The sequence below is a fragment of the Larus michahellis genome, chromosome 5 (assembly GCF_964199755.1).
Source record: "Larus michahellis chromosome 5, bLarMic1.1, whole genome shotgun sequence".
Classification (NCBI taxonomy): Eukaryota; Metazoa; Chordata; class Aves; order Charadriiformes; family Laridae; genus Larus; species Larus michahellis.
In genome coordinates this window covers 86,217,358-86,239,614 of record NC_133900.1, presented here as the reverse complement: position 1 = coordinate 86,239,614, position 22,257 = coordinate 86,217,358, and the positions used below count along the sequence as shown (strand labels likewise).

Below are 22,257 nucleotides of genomic sequence, written 5' to 3'. Positions count from 1 at the left end.
TTACTTCACAATTTTTTTCTTATTCTGGCCCTTCTTTGGAAAACGGATTTTCTAATGCATGAGGCAGAGTGTGATAATGAAGGCTGTGCCCCAGGTCATCAAATAGACTCACAAGTTTTCTGCGTCTCAGTAATTTGGGGAATCAATTTAAACTACCGAATAGGGATCCAGATTCTCAATTCGTTAAGCTTAGGCCAGTTCAGACCTGGAATGCTACTTTATTTGTTCGCTTGTTTTTCCCAGCAAAATGCAAATGCATGTTGATGCCTATAGAATCACAGAATCATAGAACTGCCCGGGTTGGAAGGGACCTTTCAGATCATTGAGTCCAACCATCAACCGAGCACTGCCCAAACCCCCACCACCCCGTGTCCCTCAGCACCACGTCTGCCCAGCTTTGAAATCCCTCCAGGGATGGCGACTCCACCACTGCCCTGGGCAGCCTCTTCCAATGCTTGACAGCCCTTTCCAGGTAAGAATTGTTCTCAATATCCATCCTAAACCTCCCCTGGCGCACCTTGAGGCCGTTCCCTCTTGTCCCATGGCCTGTTCCTTGGGAGAAGAGCCCAACCCCCCCTGGCTACCCCCTCTTTCCAGGGAGCTGTAGAGAGCGAGAAGGTCTCCCCTCAGCCTCCTCTTCTCCAGGCTGAACACCCCCAGCTCCCTCAGCCGCTCCTCACCAGACTTGTGCTCCAGACCCCTCACCAGCTCCGTTGCCCTTCTCTGGACACGCTCCAGCCCCTCGATGTCCAGAATCGTTCATGGGCCAAAGTTCAGAGATAATAACCACTGGCATTTTTATTAGTTAAAATGGGCTTTGCTCTTGGAGCAGTATGATCTTTGGCTCGGCCCCAGCAGCAGCCAGGCGGGTTCTTCTCCAGGCGCAGAGCAGAGTCCCAGCATCCCTGAGCTCACGGAGAAGCCTGACTGGATCTAGCCCCAGTTCGGTGCCGGGACCCAGCCCTGCCACTCCTGGGGCTCCAGATTCCTGGCAAAGGGACCGGCCTGAACTGGGAAAGCGCTGGGATGGAGCAGAACTGGATTCACCCTCCGTACAATCTGGCTGTCAACAACCGATCAGTGAGCCATGAATGCTCATATAGCGTGCTAATCGCTTAACGAAGGCTAAATTGGCCAAAAGAGCTTACTTTTCTTGCAGCTCTGATAATGCCTGATGACCAAAAGTGATTTCCCTACTTTACTTGCCATGTCCTCCATTAGGTACATCAATAGGGGTTTTGTCAGAGTTAAAGCTGTTAGATTAAATTGTTAATTTGTGCAGATATTGAGACAACTTTGCTTGCAGTACGCGAACTTCTAACTGATGAATAGTTTTTGGTCACCACAACTTGGTTATGTCAAGTTAGAGAAAAAGGAAATATTTCAGTTCCTTTTCCACCTCTCTCTTCCTGAATAATGCTTTAATGGCTAACGATCTGTAAACAGTTCCAGAGAAACATTTTCCCAGTGTAAATTAGGCTGATAATAATCACAATAGCAGGTGCAGTGAGCGTGGAAGCGGATACAAATGCCGAATGTCGTGAGTCATGGAGTGGTAATTGTAACTTCTAACGAAGAACATCTTCTAAGACCTTGTTGAAGATGTACAGACCAGCATACTACTTCTTGAGGAGATTTGTCAAGATCATGGATCAAGTCTCTTTTTGTGTTTTTTGGCCAGTGATGGAGTGCTTCCATGTTATTAGTATTGCTGGATGACATTACCCGGTGGCATTTGCAGACCTGCTGGAAAGCCCACAAAGCCTTTTATGAACGTGCCAGCGAGCGTAACCATGATTCTGCTTTGTTTTCTTTCGTTTTTTCCGATGCGTAGGCCATCTGAAGTAAGCTAAGCCTCGCTGCCTGCGGTCCCCCCAGTGGTGGGAAGGTGTTGGCATGGCCGTTCCTTGGCGCGGGCTTGTCCCTTATGGCTCCTCACCACCCACGTGTCTCCGCTTCGCCCGCAGCACCACGGCCCGTGGGGAGGCCGGCGGCGCTTGGAAGGAACAAGGGGGTTTTAGTAACTATCATGACCAAAATGTTTTGTTCCCAAAGGAAGATAATCGTAAAGCATAGATAATTCATAATGCAATAACCCAATCAGGTAAATTAATAGCGATACTCAAAATTCGGGTTTTGCTCACAGCTCTCCTCCTTTTCTGAGTTACGGTGCTTGGATTAGTAAGTAAGGGGAGTATGGCCGAGGGGAGACCTCCTCGCTCTCTACAGCTCCCTGAAAGGAGGGGGTAGCCAGGGGGGGTCGGGCTCTTCTCCCAAGGAACAGGCCATGGGACAAGGGGGAACGGCCTCAAGTTGCGCCAGGGGAGGGTTAGGATGGATATTGAGAACAATTTAAGTCGCCATCCCTGGAGGGATTTCACAGCCGGGCAGACGTGGTGCTGAGGGACACGGGGTAGTGGGCGTTTGGGCAGGGTTGGGTTGATGGTTGGACTCAATGATCTGAAAGGTCCCTTCCAACCCGGGCAAGTCTGTGATTCTGTAAGTACTTGTGCACTGCTTTTACTCATTGTGCAGCGATAAATATTTCTCACTAATTATATCCAATTCCAATTTTATGGTAGCTTTTACAAATGAACTTGCTGAAGAAAAATAGCAGAAAGTGAGGTCAGAATACTTTTACCTAGTAAGTTTTTTCATTGTATTAATGAGAGTTTGAAAAGTATTTAAATACTTATTTGTCATTGTTATCAGTGACCACTCAATGCTTGAAGACCTTTAGCGTTCTGGCCGTTACTTACCGATTAGCTTATCTGCCACGGGGATTGCTTGTTAAAGGGTTTTCTCTACTTAGGTATCGTTTAGTGAGAACTTACAAATGTGAGCAAAGAAACTTTTCTAAAAGCACCCAGCTGACTATCATTAATTCCTCTCACTTCACATAAAGCAGCAAAGTGATCTTCAGAGATTAAATAAATGGCGTCTCTTTCCCTAATGCTCTGCAACACGTGGCTGAGCTGTGAAAATTTTAGATTATGTAGAAAAATCTTCCTGCCCGGTGTGTGCAATTTGTAGCCGTCTGAAGTTGTTAATGTGAGGAATTGTTGCTACAGCCTATGTTCATAAGTTATCCTTGCGGGGATGGATTGTGCAAAGTAAAAAGAACGTGAATCTTTCCGTGAGGCCTTTTCGAAAACGGTCTTTGCGGTTCGGCTTCAGCAAGAGCATTGGTAGGATGTGGACGGCACCTGGGGAGAAGTTTCGGGTTCGGCAGGACAGGGGTTGAATTGCTGCCGCAGGACGTGTCATCCCGCGCCCCCGTGCCCGGGTCTGTGACAGCGGAGCCGCAGGTTCCCAGCTCGGCCCTCTCCGCCGGACGGTTTGGGCTCGAAGCCAGTGCTAACGTGGCAAACAAAGGGGAGAAACCCAGCAGCCAGGCGGAAGGCAAGTCACTTAGATGGAATGAAAAAATGGGGAAATACAGACTACAGTGATCTAGGGAAAGAAGGAAATTCAGCAAAACCTGGATCCGTGTATTTCTGATGGGTCACGTGCGGCATTGTTTGAAACCGAGGTGTGTAACAGAAAGAAAACAAAGAAACAAGTTGTTCTTTACATACAATTTTCGCGGCTGATGACAGAAAAATCTGAGAGAGATGATCCTGTGGGTCAGATGACTCTGTACAGCCAGTTCTGCTTTGCTATATTAGCGGAAATTTTTCAGGAGAAGCCCAGTATTTAAATGCACGTATATTCACCTTGGGTTTGTTTTCAGGAACATTCAGAACATTCATAGAAACTTATTGGGTGTTTAAAAGTGCGTGTGGGAGTATTATAATATATTTTTAAAAAAAAAAAAAAGGTCCTGCAGAGCCTTTTTAGTTCAGGCACTTTTGCAAGTCCTACACGACGTGAAATACCTGGTGTCACTCCCGTGCAGAGTAAGTGCGAGTGAGTCACCGTCACCAGCAGTAACCACTCTCCATTTCCACTCAAGCAATCACCTTTTTCACTCAGAAATATGTAAAGGGGGACTGACTTCAGTTTTTAATAATGAAAAATGACAAGTGATGTCTTTCTCCCTAAAACAGTGGCCACGGTCTATTTTTTTCTTGAATCTCGTGTACCCGTAGGAAGAGAAACTGAAGAAATGTGGAGCCTATGGAAAAATAAAAAGAAATTAATCAGAAGCATACAGTAGATTCAAAGTTACAGTTATTCTACACAGGTATGGTTAAAGCACAGGTGAAATTTTGGACAAACAAACAAACTGGGCTTCACTGAAAAAAAGACATGAAAGTTTCTGCAGCCTGACAATTAATCCAGTGAAAACACCAAAGCGTACCAGAAATACTTAGAAAAGCTCAGTTGTGGTATTAAATGGACTCCTACAGTTTTGCCAAATCTTACTTGTATTAACATCCAACTTACTAATTAATAGTGAAATATTTCCTCAGTGAACATAATTTGCTTTTCGAAGTGTTTGGTGTCCTGAAGGGTTTGAGTGGGTTTATGTATCTGTTTCTTCCCTAACACTATTCCCCAGGTTACTTTAGTGAAGACATTTTGGTGCCTGTGTGGTTTTTCCCCGTGTCTGTGGATAAATTCATGGCAGATGGTTTTGGATTATCTCCCGGGCTCCCTTCGGTGGGGGGGTCCCAAGGTATTGCTCACGTCCAGGGACGAGCCTTAGAGGAAGGGCTCTCACACACACGGCTGCCGTTACCCGTTCTGCAGGTAACTTCGGTTCAGAAAACTTCTCATAAAATAAATAAATTCGAGCGGAATTACTCGTTGTCAGCTTTAGCCACCCGAGATGGTGGTTCGTTCGCTTTTGTGGTCTCGCCAGTCACCGGCGCGAGACGGGGAGGTCGGGCAGAGGTTTGGTGATGTTCCTGCCTTCCGGAGCCCTCCAGTATGGAGATGGCACTCTAAATTCTGCCTCCTGGTCTTCTGTATAGCTGAAGTTTTCCCTGTATAGTTCTCAAATTACCTGTGTTACATGAAAGTTCTTTTCAGAAGATGCTGGTTTAAAACAAAGTGCATTTTCCTAAACTCGCTGGCCGTGTAAAGCTATTGCCTGTCTCGCGGCATCGTTACAGTAACAAGCCCCGAGTCCCCTGGCAAAGCCTTGCCTGATGAAACAGATAGCTCTGGCGTTCCGAGCCTGCAGAGGGTCTTACAACTAAAAACAGTATTGACTTTGACAAATAGATGAAATAGTCAGCCTTGCTGACTTTGTTGCTTTCAGAGTATTCTGCAGAGTTTTGCTGGAGTACTTGCTAAAGGAAAACACACAGCGGGGTTGTTGAAACGAGGGATTATGAAAAGTCACTAAGAAGCGCTCAGAGGGACCTGGAGTATTTCTGATTTTCTCGCATTCAGTGAGGTCCTTCCAAGAGCACCAAGTGGGTGTTCTGTTATACGTACAGTGTGGTCATGGAGAGCGAGAGAGCACAGCCTCGTAGCCAAGAATTAGAATGTATTGTTAATCTAGTGTTCTAATTGCCTAATCAAAATGCCACAGTCAGTTAGTTTAGTGCATTTTAAATTGTATTTACACTTACGCAGATCATCTGTTTGTTCCCTGTTCCTGTTACTACCGCGGTCGCGACGGCTGTGAGCCAGCATCCTGCCGCCCACCCTCCCGCCGTGCGCGTCGCTCCGTGGCAGAGGGCTTTGCCGGCAGGAGCAGGACGGCGAGGGTGAGGGTTTCTTCCTCCTGGGGTTACTCAGGTATTTTAATCCTTCTCTGTAGATACTATGATTTCCTCTTAGGGGGAGGACCACGCAACTACACAAAGCTAAACAAAATACAATGGAAAAAACCCAAATAATGTAACTAAAGCTCAGAAACGCAGGCCAAGCAGCAGCCCATGTACCACCAGTAACTGTGGTGTTACAGCAAGGGCAAGCTAGACTATAATCAGCAGATCTTTAAGCAAGGTGCAGGTATAGACTGTGTTTCTTATATATTTTAACAGCTACAGCAAATCAAGCCGCAGTAGGTTCAAGACACAGGGTAACAAGTCCTGTGTCCCGATGTGTTTAGGTTTGTCGTGAAGAGTGACGCCTCTTGCCAGCACTCGGCAACGCCAAACGGAGCGGCCCCCAGAGCTACGACGCGATGAGCACTTCAGTCCTTAATTCCCCTGAAAATGAAATTTACGCTTGTGTAAATTCCTTTAAAGAGCTGCTGTAACTCGGGAAATGGAGCACTTACCTTTGTACCAAGGGAAGTTCCCTGCTAGGGAGTCTCTCATCCTCCAGAGAATCTCCTCTGGGCAAAGGGAAGCGTGTATCGGCGAAAGAAACCTGGGAGCCTCTTGTTTCCGCCTTCCGAACATCCCCAGCTGTTCTTCTGGAAATTGGGTTGAGTTGTATTTCATTTGCCTGTGAGTTTTAAGTGTTCTCCCTTTCACGCAGCGAAGCGAGCGGCGCGGTGCATTACAAAGGCACGGCCTGCCCTTCGCAGCGCGGCTAAAAGCCCAACGCTTTCTTCAGCAGAACGGTGGCCGGGCATGAATAGAAGTCAGATTCATTTCAGAATATTGCAGTGACTTGTATTTTACCTTTCACTTGTCTGCTCTCTACTGGTTTGGTTTTTATAGTTTTCCCGTGTTCAGCTTTGCCCACTGTAACTTTCATTTACTCCCCCGTTATTTTCCTGTTGCTCTTCTCGCCTCTCTGCTGCTGCCAAGAGACTACGAACACAGCAGCGTAACTCTGGAGAAGAACTCGGGGCTCTTGCTCTCAGGTGGCTTTGAAATTAAGCTCAACATGTTCCTTGGCCTCTAAGTGCTGTCACAGTTGGCTTCCCAGAGCCTGACAAGCCTCTGCCACTCCGGCTGGTGAGCAGTGAATCTAGGAATGCCTTAGTTCATCAGAAAATTGAGTCAAATTTAAGATATCTTTTGGGAATTTTTTATTCATTTCTAAAAGTAAATCCGCTAAATGAGAACAGTTACAAAACTGGTGTCTGGGTCAGTGGTGGCACTGTTTCTCTGTTTACGTGTACCTGCTTTTACCTGTTCTCTGTGGTCTCTACCCGGTTTACTTGGGCCTAAGTGATGCCCTTACAAGAAAGAGAAAAAAACAAACCTTGGGGGATAAGTTATTAAAAATTTATTAAAAAAAAAAAAAAAAAAGAGAGAGAAGTGATTACCGGAAAAAACAGCAACTCTACAGGTCACACTATGGGTAGAATGCAAAAATACTTGTGTTTTTTGGAGGCAACCCATTGCTGGAGATTAGTGAGTTGGCTGTTGGAAAGGGCCCACGCGAGGAGGAGGAGGAGGAGGAGGGTCTGTGTAACACAGCACATCTCTTGATATGTGACTTGGACAATGAAAAGTTCTCCCAGGGAGAATATTCTCTGCATTGATGTTTTTGGCGTTGCTCTTAGGTGCTGACCACAGTCCGTCTTCACGTGCCTGGTTTTCAGCTTGGAGTGGAGGGGACACGTTGATTAAAAATGTTAGACGTTTGCAGTGAATGGCAACAACTTTCCTGCTCCTCTTATTACACCTTTTTTTAAAAGTCTTTCTCAGCTAAAGGTGGGAAACCTCGCACCAGCACAAACCGGGGGGACGTGTGAGTGACACGCTGTGCGAGCCACAACGCTTCCAGCGCAGCCAAGAGGCGGTGAGGGGAGGACGCGTGTAGTTCTGGTCAGGACCAGGGGGCTGCTTGGATCAGCTGAGATATTCACCGTCTGCTGAATACTTTAAGTAAAAAGCGCTTTAAAATGACAATGAGACAGTCTTTTGTTTCTCTGTTCATACATTTCTTAGATTTAGGCATTTCTATTATAGTTTAAATGCAGTTTTGGACAAAGCTATTTTTCACATGTCAAGGAAATCTGAAATACAAAGGTTATTTCCTCTATCAAATCTCTAATCTGTAGTTTTAACAGTAATAAAGGTATGAGAGTTGTGTTCAGAAGTACAGCATTTTGTCCATCTTTAAGAATCAGTAAAATGTTCTAAAGCCAGTAAAATGCTGTAAAGCGGTCTGGTTTTGAAATAGCTTCACGCTTCCCAAGAGCAGTAAGACGTGTTCGTGGCGATGATTTATTTTTCACTCGAGATCTGCTAATCCGTCAATCCTTTACTTCTGAAAGACGGGAGAAGATGGGGAGGAGGCGGCTGTGTTTGTGCCAGTAAAGGCCGGGGGTAACAGAGTCTTGCCTTTGGGTCTGGACTCGCGTGGCGCTGCCTTTGGAGGTGGAGCGCGCCTGGGGCTCGGCTTTGCAGCAGTCCCTGCCATCCTCATTCCTTCTCTCCCGAGGTGGCCGTGTTAGTGTGAGCTTTGTTAGCGTATAAAGTAAAAAATACTAGATTATATCCTACGTCGCATCCTTTTGGCACGGCAAGACAGAGAGCAGTTTTGGGGAGGGAAGGGGTGGGGGGATGTTCAGAACAAGCTGTATAGAAATGTTTGGGCGTAGGCTGAGCCTAATCCCGCTGCCCTGGGATGAAAGCTGCTGCGAGCTTGGATCTGCCAGTTAATATTCAATATAATACTTATTTATTTCTATAAACTTTGGCTCTTAGCTGTTCATCTAATATGCAGTATGTCTCTGTTTCTTAAATTCCCATCCTTAATGAGGGAACCTGCCAGACTAAAGAGGCTGTGACGAGCTCCAGTGTGACAGCCGAGAGATAGGAAAAGGCAGGTCGATTCAACGTGTAAAACAAAGGCAGAAAAAAGATAACAAAGAAAAGAAAGAACTTGATGTCTCCTCTTCCAAAGCTTGATTTATGCAGCAGCTCATTTGTTTGTTCTTTTTCTTGTTTAAAATAAAATTGAAAAGCCAATCATCTATCCATGAAAAACCCACGGTGTTGTTGTTTGATTAATAGCTCGTACTGATGTTAGGAGATGCCTAATTATGCATCAATGTTTGCCTCATTATGTAGAGGAACATCATCATAGCAGATTAGTCTGTGAACAGAGCCCTTTCCTTTTTGATAATTAATTCTCGTGCTTCAGAGTACGTAACCCAAACACCGCTCTAGTTCTTTCCCTGTAAGATTTCTGTACCCCGGCTTTCGGAAGCAAACTGTTTGTTGCCAATAATGAAAAAAAAAAAAAAAAAAGAAAGATGCCTGACCTAATCTCATGGCTCAGACAGATTGCTTTTCTCTGCCAGTGGGTTGTCAGAGAATTCCCGCGGACTTGCAGCTCTCTGGAAACCTCTTCAGCAGTATTGACTGCACCTCCCCTCGCGGCACCCCTTGGCGTAGCAAGGACTGCAAAGGTCAGACCGAGAACGTGGCCAACTTTTGCAAATAAATGAGTGGAACAATTTTGGCAACTACAGTTCTAGCTTAGTAAAGACAGAGACTTTTTAGCACCACAGTTTCAGAAGAAGGGGTGTCTTGCCACTCCAGATAAAGTTGAAAAGGAGAAAACTCTTGAAATACCAACTGAGAAAATGAAATGTTTGGATGATGGAATGCAGCAATCAGGAGAAGAAACTGGATGCTTGCTTCAACAGTAAGTGTTCTGGAAGCTTACAAAGGCCTGCGTTCCAGCTATGGAAAGTCTAGCAATGCCAGGTGCTGCGTGGTAGGAGACAAAATTCAGGAGATAGAAGGGATATTTAGAAGTTTGTGGCTACATACTTGGTTCTGGCATTTGACTACTAGGAGTTTAAGGCCCCTTGCAGTAGGTTAGAGAAACCTTGGTGAGTATCTTCATGTTTTATCCTGCTGCGGAGTGTAGAGCTTAGGTAAATTCGTCTCTCCACAGTAAAGACTTGGTGCCGCAGAACCCCAATTCCTAGGCCAGAGAGGGCTTTTTTGAAAAGACCAATGTTGATACAGAAGTTGGAAGACAAGAGCAACTTCTTGATACGGCATCAAACTTCAAGGAGAATAAGGTATTGCCCAAACTCTCTTTTGTATTTTGAAATCTCAGTTTCAAAGCATGTTTCAGGGACTTCTCTTATTTACAGGAACAAATCCATGCCCGAGGGAAAAGCACCCACTGAATTCTTCAGGAAAAGGACTAATTGCAAGCGGTGTTCAGGACCTGACGATTCACCCGGGCTGGTTAGCATGCAGAATGGACAAGAACTACAGAAATGTAACGTCTTCAGTTAGGCGGAAAGTTATTCAAATATTCCCTTAGGAGATGGCCAGTATCCATAGGTCAGCAGAGCCTAAGGTTTGCCACGAGTTATAATGTCGGTAGAATTACTCTGGGAAATGGAAGTGTTCAGTGCAGGGAGCTGTACCAGGATTCGATGCTACTTAAAAAGCCGTTACATGAGCTGTGTGACTTCTGCGTTCCCCCTCCCAGGGACCAGCGTTACTGTCCTCTGCAGATAGAAGGTCAGTGCCATCCCCGCAGCAGCGTGTCACCAGCGCTCCGGTGCAATCTGTCCTTGGCATTTCAGAGGTTAACAAGAGCAGTGTGAGAGAAAACTGTTCTCTGAAGACAGCACCTCCTGTAAAAGTCAGTGATGTATTTTGCAGGAAGAACTAAAAATACGTCAGAGATAGTTTCAGGCAAAACAGAGAAAATGTCAGTGTAAAGACAGGTCTCAAAATCTGCGAGGCTGTTTGCAGTGTGAGAAATACGTTCCAAAAAAAAGTCTTGTTTGACAGGTCATCGTTTACAATTTCTAACAATTAGTATTGTCAGGATGCAAACGTGGGACTCTGAGAACGAGAGGATGGCGTTTGTGAGCAGCGTATTGATCTCAAGGAAAGTTACGCTTTCCTGGATTCGCTTCAAAACAACGTTCTTCTAATTGGCCTTGCAACCTGGAAGAACCCTGGCAACACGCTTCCCTGGGGACGAGCGGCTGTGCAAACACCTGTGTAGGGAACAGGCCTGCTAAAAAGGATCACATTCTAATGCAGCAAGGTCACCCTTTTGACAGGTCTGTGCTACATAATTGTGTCCGGAGAAGGATCTGAAAGGCGGCTGTACGTTTCTTTGTTACCTTACCGTATACCTAGCATAGTTTCCCTGATAATTAATCCAGTTGCCCAGATTCTCGTTTGAGCTGTAGCCACGGTTACATTTGTTGAATTAGCGGTGCAAGAAAGTGCCAAAACAAGTGCGTGTATCCCTGGTAAAGTCTTCGTTGTAAAATAATTGTTTGTAAAAAAAGCTCACGCAACCTGTCGTGCTTCCCTTCTCGTCGCCGTGTGGGCAGGGTGTCCATGGGCACGGCTCTGCCGTCACCGCGGGTCCAGGACTGCCGAGGTGATTCAAGGAACAAATTCCTCCCGGTTTGGTTGAACTTTGCTCCGTGAGCCGCGGAGCTGCAGCCGTGAAGCTGTTCCAGGGAGGCACGTGTCCTGCCGGGTGCCGTCCAACATGGTGGTGTGGTCGCTCTTCACCCCTGAGGCCAGCTCTGCCCTTCAGCGCTCTCGACCCGCAGCCAGCGGGACGCGCCAGAGGAAGCGGGAGAGTTCCCCGCCAGGGCAGGGGCTTGCAACCGGGTGAGCTTTACGGTCCCCTCCAACCCAAACCAGTCGGAACGCGGCTTTCCCTCCGTCTTCGGGCGCTCAGAGCTCCCTCCTGCTCAATCCCCTGGGTAGTTAGCTGGGTTCAGTTTCTTGATCACGTTCCAAGTGCAGGTGATTATTGTATTACATTGCAGCAAAAAATAATTTCCTGCTAATTAATTTTTACTTCCCTTTTCAGACTGCTTCTCGGTATATTCTTAGCCAGCTTCCTAATCCAGCATGAGGTGGTTGTGGTTTATACTGTGTCATTCCTCTGGTGAGCAAAATTACTTCTCCACATATTACAGCTGGCCAACCGTTTGGATACAACCAGAGCTATAAAAATAACATCTTTCCTCACTCTTTTTTTCAATGCATTTTGCCTAGGAAATACAATATTGGGGAAATATTCAGAAATAGATACAGACTCCTGTAGGAAGAAGTGGGACACAGGCTTTCTTCAGGCAGTTCGAAAACCCTTTTCTGAACATTCTCTAGGATTGTGCAAAATAAATCTCATGAAGTTCAACAAGAAGTGCTATATTTTGTACCTGGGTGAATAACCCCACGTGCCAGTAAAGCTGCAAACTGGCCAGCTGGTGTGCTGCGCAGGACCTGCAAAGGTCGTAGTGGACACCAGGTGAGTAGGAGAAAGCAGCGGCCTTCTGTCATCAGGAAGGCAAACTGCTGGGCTGTGCTCGCTGGGGTGAGAGGGAGCAGATAAAGTGATGAAATTACGCCTTTTACGGTGTTGGTGCTGCGTACGCTGGGAATTCTGCAGCCAGTTTGGGGCTCTGCCGTTCAAGAAGGACGACAAAAGCTGGAGCGGGTTTAGCAGAGGACTGGCAAGGCTGTCACGGGCCACAAGCGTGTGACCTTTGAGAAGAGGCTGAAAACTTGTGCTTGTTTAGTCTGGCAAAGCAGCAGCTCGGTGGTGACCCAGCAGCTGCCCACAGCAGCTCAATGGGAATTGCACAGATGGCAGGACCAAATTCCTCCCGGTGCTGGCAGATGGTACGAGAAGAGGCGACAGCCCCGAGATGCAGCTCGGAAGGTTCACTTTGGACTTCAGGAAGAAGTTCTTCACTGGAAGGATCGTGCGGTGGTGGAGTAGCTTACCCAGAGGTGTAACCAGGGGAACTGTCCTGCTTGGAGTCTTCCACTCCACTGGAGAAAGTGGCAGCTGACCTGGGACAGCCTTTGCCGCATCTCCGTGTCCAGCCAGCATTTCCAGCCGACCTCCTGCAAAGAAGAAATTTGAGGGGGAACTGGAAGAAAGAAAGGGGATCTACCTAAATTCGCGTGCTCACCTTGTGTTCTCTCTTCAGAGTGATTTGCGTTTACGGTGGCATGTGTACAGGCGGTGAACGTAAAAATAACGACAGTGCAGTGGAGAGGGTGTTTTTGTCATTTGCAGCAGAGAACAAATAACAACTGAATAATCACAGGCCACTAATTCCTTCACGTATTTTCTGGCAAGCTTAAGACTTAAACTAGAGAGAAGCATTTCAGTCATCAAAAGATGAAGCTGAGGTGTTCAGGAAAAGCGTCTGCTGGAGGAGGGAGCAGGGGGTGTCCTTGTGAATTTTGCCTGGGAAGATGCTCCCATCTGGCGGAAAAGGACGTGAATTGATGGAGGCCCTTGTCTCAGCGAGAGCCGTGGCTGTTGCGTCCATGTACTTGCAGGTTTTTCTGTGCCCGTTGGGCACAAAGCTCTCTGCTGCTGGCCAGTGAGAGAAAGGTTGAGAAAAGTCTTCTTGAGCTGGGCTCGTTATCGTTGCAGGTCACAGCAGCCGTCGGACTGTTCTAATGTTCACCAGCGGAAACAGTCGCGTTGAGGTGGTGTTACTGACCTAAGATCACAGACTGGTGGGGGTTTGGCCGCGTTGCTTCCTCCCATCTCCCTGAGCTGGGGTGACAGCACACGCTTTCCACCTCTCAGCTTGTCTTGAACTACCTTCATATGGTTCACGTTGGGAATGGCAGAAGAGCTCAATTTGCAGACTTCTCAGACAATTAAAGTTAAAAAGCAACAGATCTCATGCAGATTGTTTATCGGGGCATTCAGCAGGCTCTGTTGCCGCTCTTAGTTACTTGATAGTCGGCAGGTGAATGGTAGAAAGAGGTTGTCGGCACTTCTGGTGGGAGGTGGTGCCGGGGGTGGGCCGTGCTACAGGCCCAGGCGTGGGACGGACCTGCCGGGCTGTCCAGGAGAGGGGCTTAACAAAAGACTTCCTTTTCTTTCTATTTTCCTTCCTCTTTCATGGTCCGTGCTGCAGTCAAGCAAGTCCTGAAGACCGGCTCCAGCTTTCACACCCTCTTTTAAGTCTCTCTTACCACTTTCTCCATAACCCTGGGGGAACACGTCTTGTCGCGTAGCGCGTGTTGCCAGGGGTACCAGTGTGATAATGAAATATTCCCTGTATGCATCCCAACAGAAAAGAAGAATTGCAGTTCTGCTTTTTACTACTATGATTATTTTTTTTCCCTGTCAAAGGCAGAACCTCGATTTCCAATTTATTTCTGGGCATCAAATTAAGTAACAGGACACTCTGCTTGAGTAGGTCTTTCCTTCCCACAAGCAGCAATGGTGTCTCTGCTGTTCTTTCAGAAAATCTTCTGCAGACTTTAAATGAAGAGGGAGAAGGCCCCCACAAGGCAATTACAATGGGGAATTTGTTTGCAGGCGATCGCTAGAAGGGACGCAGAGCTTCCCTTTATCATCCCTTGCCGCGGCAGTGCCAGCCTGCAGGCCTCCCGCCCGGCCGTCGCCGTGTTCGTCACCGCCTGTGCCAGCTCCTGCCCTGGCAGGTGCCTGCCGCGTGTCAGACACATGATTCACGGGTTTGTTTGATCAACACTGCGCAGAAAAGAAAGATGTTATTTTCTCTTAAATTACAAATTAGACATTTACTCCCCATATCTAGTGACAGGGGCTTTGCCTTCTGTATATCCAAAGTGCACCATTTGTAGCTCACTGTAGAATTTACATACTGGCTTCTCTCTCACGCCTAGCTCTGAAAGTGGAATTTATGTAATAATACGGCATATAAATGAAACCGTCCTCCCTCCCTGCTTTACTGTCATGGCAAGCTTGCTTGAACTGTTCTCTTTGGTAATAAATGGGCAGAATGCCTTGTCCCCTGGACGTTTAAAGGCCTTCTAATCACAGGTTGCTTTCTCTTTTATGCACCACTTTGTAATTTCTCTCAGAGAATTTCTTTAGAGTTAGAGTTTTGCTCTGACGTTGATTGATGCATGTTTATATGGCACTTGACATTACTTCTAAATGTGTATGTGTAATATATAGGTTTTATGTGTGACGCTTCTTCTGGAGATAATATTAGCAACACAGTAATTGGGAACGGGGAGAAGATGCAGTTGTACTGTAGGAAATAAAATATCCTTTGGTTTTCTCTTCTGTGAAGGAAATTCACGGAGTTCTGTGAGAAAGGGCAGTTTATTTTGATACTTTTGGGAAAGGATAAGGTTAAAAAGAACCAAAATTTGTAGTGATCACAAATACCTAGATCATTTGTCAATCGGAATTATATACAGAGGATTCTAAAGTTTTGGTTTAAGCAACAGTTGAGTTGGGAAACTCCCAGGTATTGTCCTTGTCAGAGCATCTGTGTCCTCGTGACCCAGCCTGGCTCAGACCCGGGCTCTTCTGGTACGTGGCCAGCCCTTAAAGCCAGCGGCTTCCCGCAGAATTGCCGTTTCGCTTTACAGAGTCAACACCGGTGTATCGAGTAATGCGGGAGTGGCTTTAATGAGGGGTTCGACATGAAAAAGATGTTTTTGCTACTTACATAAATAGTAGAAAATACTACAGTTTCCTTTCAGATCACTACTGTTCTCCCGTCTCTGGCTGCTACTCTGTTTATGCTTTTAGAGATTGGGAAGATCTGAAACAGATAGTGCCCCAAGACATTGCAGGGGAAAATGCAATGTGAGAGCACTATCGTATTGATTTAAGTTAAAAAAATCATTACTTATGGATCCAAAAGGGATTTTTGCCTTCACATTAAGATATTTCCATTCTCACAACCATATTTGAGTTGGTCGTTGAACTTAAATACTTCATGATGTTTTTGTAGTTTTTGAGGATTTTTCCCAAATTAGTTCCCAAACTGTCTTCTTGGCCAGATCTCAAAACTAACCATACGGTAGGTGTTGTTCCTGGCATCTCTTTGACTAGTCGTGAGTTCTTGTTGGGGTATTACTAAGATGTAGCTGTTTTAACAAATCTAGATACTTTACGTATCTCTACTCATCCATATACTTTGATTTGTATGTAGACCTGGTATTTTTAGGTGACGTGTCTAACTAAGCTCTATAAAAATTAACACTTACTACTTCTGTTTTCTTCCTGATTACTTCCAGATATATCCAAATGAGGATGCACTTAGAATTCTCTGTGAACAAGGCATACAAATTTTGTTTGTATACTTCTGCTTTTTTGCGAGTTGTTCTTTGAGCGACAAGGAGAAAATAGTAAAATTTTTCAATCATGGGGCTAATTGAGTAGATAAAACCAATTTGGGGATATGTGATTCTGGCATCAAAAGATGTGCTGGATGTTTTGATGCAGTTCTTCACAAATCAGATGACGTGCTGCCTGAAATGTGTGAAAAGCCATCTGAGAGAGGAGGAAGGTGGTACAGAGAACTCTTGTTTGTGCCACAGAATTTCCGGTATTATTCTGGCGAAAAAAAATTTAAAATGTTTAAAATTTGAGAGGCCCCTTTTCCTAGGCTTGCAAGGAACCTGGAACAATGAAAGCACAGTATCAACTACCATTGATTTCATGGAGTTCGAGCTCCAATACAACTGATGGCAATCAAATTATATTATTCAGCTCTTTTGTTATTTAACAATTGATCTAAGAACAGGAGAGAAGGTATCATAGTATGACAGTTTACATCATCTCTCCCTGAAGTGTTTTCCTGAAGAGACAGGCACTCAGCTGCCAGACTTTGCTCATTGCAAGATGTGAAAGGAATGAAATTAAGTCCTTTGTATAAGATTGAATTTATTTGGCCCAAGACAAGTGATAACAGTCAGAACGCGTGACAAGAGGGCGTTTGCGTTGGTTCCTTTAAACATCAGTGGTGGCCATATTTAACTGTCTATTGCAAGGGCCTTACCTTAGCCATTGTGACACCTGTCTAGAGAAGGTCCAATTTGGGTGTGCTGTGAATGTCTGTGCGGGCAACAGAGAGCCTACCAACACCACGAACAACTCGGGTTGTCCAAGTGAGGCTCCTGCTTTCTCCATCAGAGATTAGGTGATTCCGTGTAGCTGCCTCCACGTACAAAGAGGAGGGAAACAGCCCAGAACGCGCTGATGGGAAGCAGTAAAGCAATCATATGTGGTAGACAGCCGAAGTCAGAGCTGTGTAGTAGCATCCTTGGACCAGCCGGAGTCTCGTCAGTGAACCCACCCCTGAGGGAGGCAGGTGAAGATGGAGGATTTGCGCTGTAGCCGAGGTGTTGAGTGGTTGCGTAGATGGAGAGCTGTGCTCAGGCTGAGTCACCAGATCTCCTCATTAGTTGCCTGGACAGTGTGCAGCAACGTCGTCTTGCTCCTGGTGCAGGGTTCCTGGGCACTCTGCAGTGCGAACTTCAGACTTGTGGGTGGAAGAGATCAGAGGAGAGAGGGTTCAATGACCTTCCACGGTGTCTGAGCACTAACAGAAGCTATGGCACCTAACAGATTAGGTTCGATTTACTTTGGAAATATGTAATATCCTGTCACTTTGAAACTGGTTCATTTTTCATGGCCAGAAGATGATACAATTTACAACATAGGAAAAAAATCCAGATTGGCAGCTCTAACAGGCTTTCTTATATTACCTGCAAGGTCTTTGTAGCTTTGTTTTTAAGGTCTGTTTCCCTTCTGCTGTATTCCTGCGCTATGGGAATAGCCTCAATGCAGCTCATAAAAACAGGAAAACAGTTCGATAAATATATGCTTTAGACAGTCTTGCATGTGGGCACAAAATGATCTGAGGCTTGATACAACCTCAGCTCTGTCATGACACTGAATTGTGTCTGGTGCCTAAAGTGGGTCAGCGTGGCACACAGCCCTTGTGCCCCGAATGGGGTTGGCTGTACAAAGACACAGTGCGTCTCTTGTCATTGTGACCGACTGTTGGGGGCTCTGTTGGTTTTTTATTAAGTACATAAGTAGCAAAATGGGATGAAAAAAGGGATACTTCTTTTATTTCAAAATTAAAACCTGGCGGTTCTACAATCACCTACAGAGTAGAAGACAAAAACATTTGATGTTTTTCTAGATGTTATTCTTCATTTTTTTTATCTTGGGCTTGGCCTTCCTCATTTGATGTCATACTTCTGGGTAGTGCTGTGAACACAAACCACTCTCTTGCCTCAGCGGGTCTCCAAAGCGTCTTTGGGTTTCTCCATCCCAAACCCCCAAGCCATTCTGTGGTCCTTGCAGGCTGGTGTTCCCACGTCTCAGGCCTCTCCTTCTTCAGTGTACATCAAGATTCCTCAGTGTCCCATGCAGTACCCTCCCGCGAAATACCTATAACTACACACCAGCGTTTCTGCTCCTTCCCAGTCCGCAGGTAGATTGGGAAAGTCTTGTGCGTTGGTGGGCCAGGAAGGGAAGGAGCAGAGACAAGAAGGAACACGTGCAGGAGGCTCTTCTTCACTGGAGCTTGGTTTTGGTTTAAGACAAGACCCTGCGTTCTCTCACCCTGACTTGTTTCCTTCTTGTCTTTAATGTATGTGTCAGCATTATACCCTCCCGCAGAACGGTAGTCCTTCTGGGTAGTCCGTGGCAAACTTCTTGCAGTCTATCAGGACGCAAGGTCTGGATCGGGGCCTGGACGGACCACAAAGGTCCAAGGAATTATGAGCTGATAGAAGCAGCAACCAATTTGGCAAAGCTCTTTCAGTGGGACTTAGCTTGCGACACCTAGCATCGCTAAATGTGGCTCATCACCAGTTTTAATTATCGGAGACTAAGCTTTTCTTTTTCTCTTTCCCTGCCAAATGAAATGATCAGATTTTTCCAAAGTAATGAGTCTGACAAGCTGAGCTGTTAAATCAAAGGCAAAAGATCAGTGTTTCTGTTGTAGCTGTATTTAGGAAGAGGCAAAACTGCAGGGTGTTTTTTGTTGTTGGGGTTGTTTTATCGTTCTTAGTATGTGTTTCTAGTCAGAAGAATAAAGGTTCCCAAAGGTGCTGTTTGCCAGGTTATGCAGACAACAGAATCAATCAACTGCCGTATATAATTCAGCTTAATTCTGTTAGGAAGTCAGGTGTCCATTTGCTCCACGCTGATGTCCAACTATTAAGATCCTCCCTCGTGTCTGTTTCCCTTCCCATTACAAAAACAATCTAATTGTGCTAATTTAATGCTTTTTTTTTTTTAAGTTGCTTTCCACGCACAGTTCTTCATAATTAGTTGATATAGTAAGGCCACTTGGAAAGGCCACTGTTTATAAACCGGTGTGCCAGAATGTTTGTGTGGCCTTGGGCTGCGGGAACCAGGGGATGGATGAATATCCCGCAGTTGTTTTGGCCGTGGTTATTCCGTGGATGGCAGGTTGCCAGCAGCAACTGCAGTAAAAGGTCCAGAGTGTCAGTGTCTTCCTCCGTGTGATAAAACAGAGAGCATTTGCCCTTTCCGAACGGTCTCAGAGAGGATTTGTGGCAGATTTTGGAGGACTTGAAGTGGCAGGAGATGGAAGTAGATAAGCTGCTCACAGGTTGTAAGCCAACCTGTCCTTCTGTTGGCTCCTCCAGGCCTGGCACCACTGACGCTTTTTTTGCCCTTCTTTCTAGAACATTTAAAAGAGAAGCTGGAGGAATACATGGTCCGTTTTGCCAAAGTGAGGATTGTTCGTACCAAGAAACGCGAAGGGCTCATTCGGACCAGACTGCTAGGAGCCTCGCTGGCTAGAGGAGAAGTCTTGACATTTCTGGATTCCCATTGCGAAGTCAACGTGAATTGGCTGCCTCCCTTGCTTAGTAAGTGTATGAGCGTTCTTCAGCCGTTAAACTCAGAGCGTACAGCATAGCTTAAGCGATGGAAGCCACGTCCCACAACAAGCAGGGCGTGCACTGTGTAGAAGCGTTTGGAGCCGTGCAGCAGTGTCTGAAGGGTCAGCGTGAGAGAGAACTCAGAGAAAGGCGAGCAGCTCCATTGTACGGTTCTTGTGACTAAAGAACTGCTAAAATTTTGAAGTATCGCTTTCGCCTACTAGAGTTACGATTTATTTTATTTTATTATTACTGCCACTAAATACACTGCTAAATCCAGTATTATGCTGCGCCCTTACTATACAGCTGAAAACTTCTGTTACGCAGGTATTGTGCTCCTTCCTCGTCTTTCACATTCCATTAAAACGGCTTTGGCTGTAAATGTATCCAAGACCCCAGAGTTAAATCCGATAACAAGTGCATTCACAATAGGAAGCTCAGAGAGAATGATTTGCTGTTGATGGCGTTGCTGGGTGCCAGCTGCAGCTGGTGAAGCTCCGTTAGCCGAAGGAACGGGAAGAATCAATTGTTGTATTCCAGGATTTCACTCCGGGAAAAAACGTCCCCTTTTCTACCCATGCAAAGTGTGTGCGCTTTGCAAAGTCGGGGCTTTTTTGCTACCAAAACCAAAGAAAATTCCTGAGCTTACTATTAAAGAAATTTGTTTTAATTAAAAGAGTATGTCGTAAGAACATGACAGGATAGGGTCTCACCAATTAAGGGTTATTGTTCCTTGAATTTTGTTGCTAGGAGTGTTTGGCCACACAATAAGCTGATAAAGCATTTGCAGCCAAGAAGAGATGCTGCTCTGCTAATGAACTGTCACTTGAGACCAAACAAAAGAAAATACTAGGAACTAGTTTTTCTTCAGATCAGTAACAAGATAATGTACAAAATTCCAAATTTATGTCCTTCCTACCTTCCATATCAAATTACCCATACAGTCTTTCCCCTTGTTACCACTTTGCCCTTAATCACAACATCAGCATTTTTAAAAATAACTTCTGTGGCTTCACGTGAAGCCCAAATGTCGTGAAGGGGCAGAGGGAAATACAAGTTTCAACGAGCCTCCACGAGCAGCCCCGACAAGTAGCCACTAAACACTCTGGAGTGCTCTGCGTATGCGTACAGCCACTTCTCCTCGGCTTTCTGATTTTGCCCCGCTGCGCATAATACGCTGCCACTAATGAAAAGAATCTCCAGATCTCATTCTTGCCCTCTGCAATCTTTTGCTAAGTTACTGCAGATGAGACGTCAACCTTCTATTTTGCTAACTTAGACACGGGAAAATTGCAAGCTGAAAAACCAGTTCCTTTTCTTGCTTTCTTGTCGGAAGTGAAGGTACATCTAGCTGGGTTTCACCCTGTAAAAACTGAAAAATAAGCAGAACGGTCACAAAGGATTCGGGGTTGCAGTTGGGTGTTGAAGTGATGATCGCAGCCCGCAGCCTCAAGCCAGAAAACTGGAAGGATGCGAGAAGCTTCATCAGGGACCGTGTCCCAGTTCTCCTTAGTTCTCAGGTGGGATGAGATGTTTCCCGTTCTACATACAGTACGAATAGCCACAGCTAACCAGCCAGGGGATCTAGATATTAATCTTGCGGAATATTGGAGCCCAGAATCAATAGGCTTTATTTTGAAAGAAAAAGTAGAGCATTACATGAGGAAGGACAAATAGAGGATGAACACACAGCTAGTGTGTATTTAAGGATGCCCTGTTTTCCCAAAGGGATGCGAGAACTTTCTCATAACCATTAGGTGGCAAATATTTACTACACTGCAATCAGATGACACCTGGCTACTAATAATAGTAAAGTTAATGTATTTTTGCAAATGTTTATCTAAAGAACTATCTTGTGATTCACTCGGCCCTGCGTGTGACAATGTCGTCCAAGGAGACCACAACAGAGGACAAGTTGGGTATTCATTGCTTGGAAGCTGCCCTGTTTTAGCTCCAATGGTACCTGCCGTGTGCAGTGTGACAAGTCGTCCACAAGCGCAGTCCAGCCTTGCTCTGGAGGGACGACAGCCATCCTCCCGGAGAGGGGACACCTGTCCCAAAACCGGCCCCCAACCAGCTGTTGTTCAAAATGAGACCTTGAAAGTCAAAGAGGATGGGGAGGTGGTGAGGAAACCAGAGCAATCACAAAAGGGCAGTTCTCAAAGGTATTTCGGTATCTAACGTAGATTTCCAGAATTGACTGTCCCTTTGTAGACCGAAGGAGGGCTGAGTTATTTCGGTGCTTGTCAGGTATCTCAGCAGCTCTGTGGAGCTGAGCCACAGTTGTTTTCAGTCACAGTCCTTTGTTCCGTTTTCTCGAGAACAGGTGCAAAATGGCTTTTCTTTATTTTCTTTAAGCTTTGGGTCTCTAACCTGAGGTAAGGCACTCGGATCTGGGAGAGCTTTGCCTGGTGCTCCCTGGGCCGGCAGCTGCAGCCCTGGGAAGCGCTGGCACACGCAGCCGTTTGCTGGCCCTCCTCAGGGGCACGAACCAGCAGGAGGAGGACGTGGCCGGGGCTCTGGTTGCTGCGGTTGAGCCCGGGGTGGCGGGAGTTAGTGCAGGTAGAAACAGAGCGAGGAACCAGCCAACAGAAGTGGCAGCGCTTTCCCGCCGCTGGTGCAGCAAGAGGGAGACGGACGGTAGGCCAGAAGTGCCATGGGCTGCCAGAACTGGGTTTCTCAAAAGAGGTTTCTTTTCCTGACCAAGACTGCCCTATATCGTGCTTAGGTCACGCTTAGCAAGTTATCAAGACGCTTCCCAGCTATAGCTGTCTGTCTCCACAGCGTTTGTGTGGTGTGTCACCTGCCAGCG

The 22,257-nt window shown here is 46.1% G+C and overlaps 1 protein-coding gene across 3 annotated transcripts in view; it reads left to right on the top strand.

Annotated features, from left to right (window-relative positions):
• The window catches only part of GALNTL6 (polypeptide N-acetylgalactosaminyltransferase like 6), a 459,205-nt gene that overhangs the window by 343,052 nt on the left and 93,896 nt on the right, over positions 1 to 22,257 (top strand). For 2 of the 3 annotated variants that reach the window (XM_074588460.1, XM_074588462.1), the window contains exon 5: positions 19,248 to 19,433. The exons of the other annotated variant lie outside the window; for it this stretch is intronic. In XM_074588460.1, the coding sequence (XP_074444561.1) occupies positions 19,248 to 19,433 (186 nt within the window). The remainder of the gene's footprint in view (positions 1 to 19,247; positions 19,434 to 22,257) is intronic. 3 annotated transcript variants of the gene reach the window in all.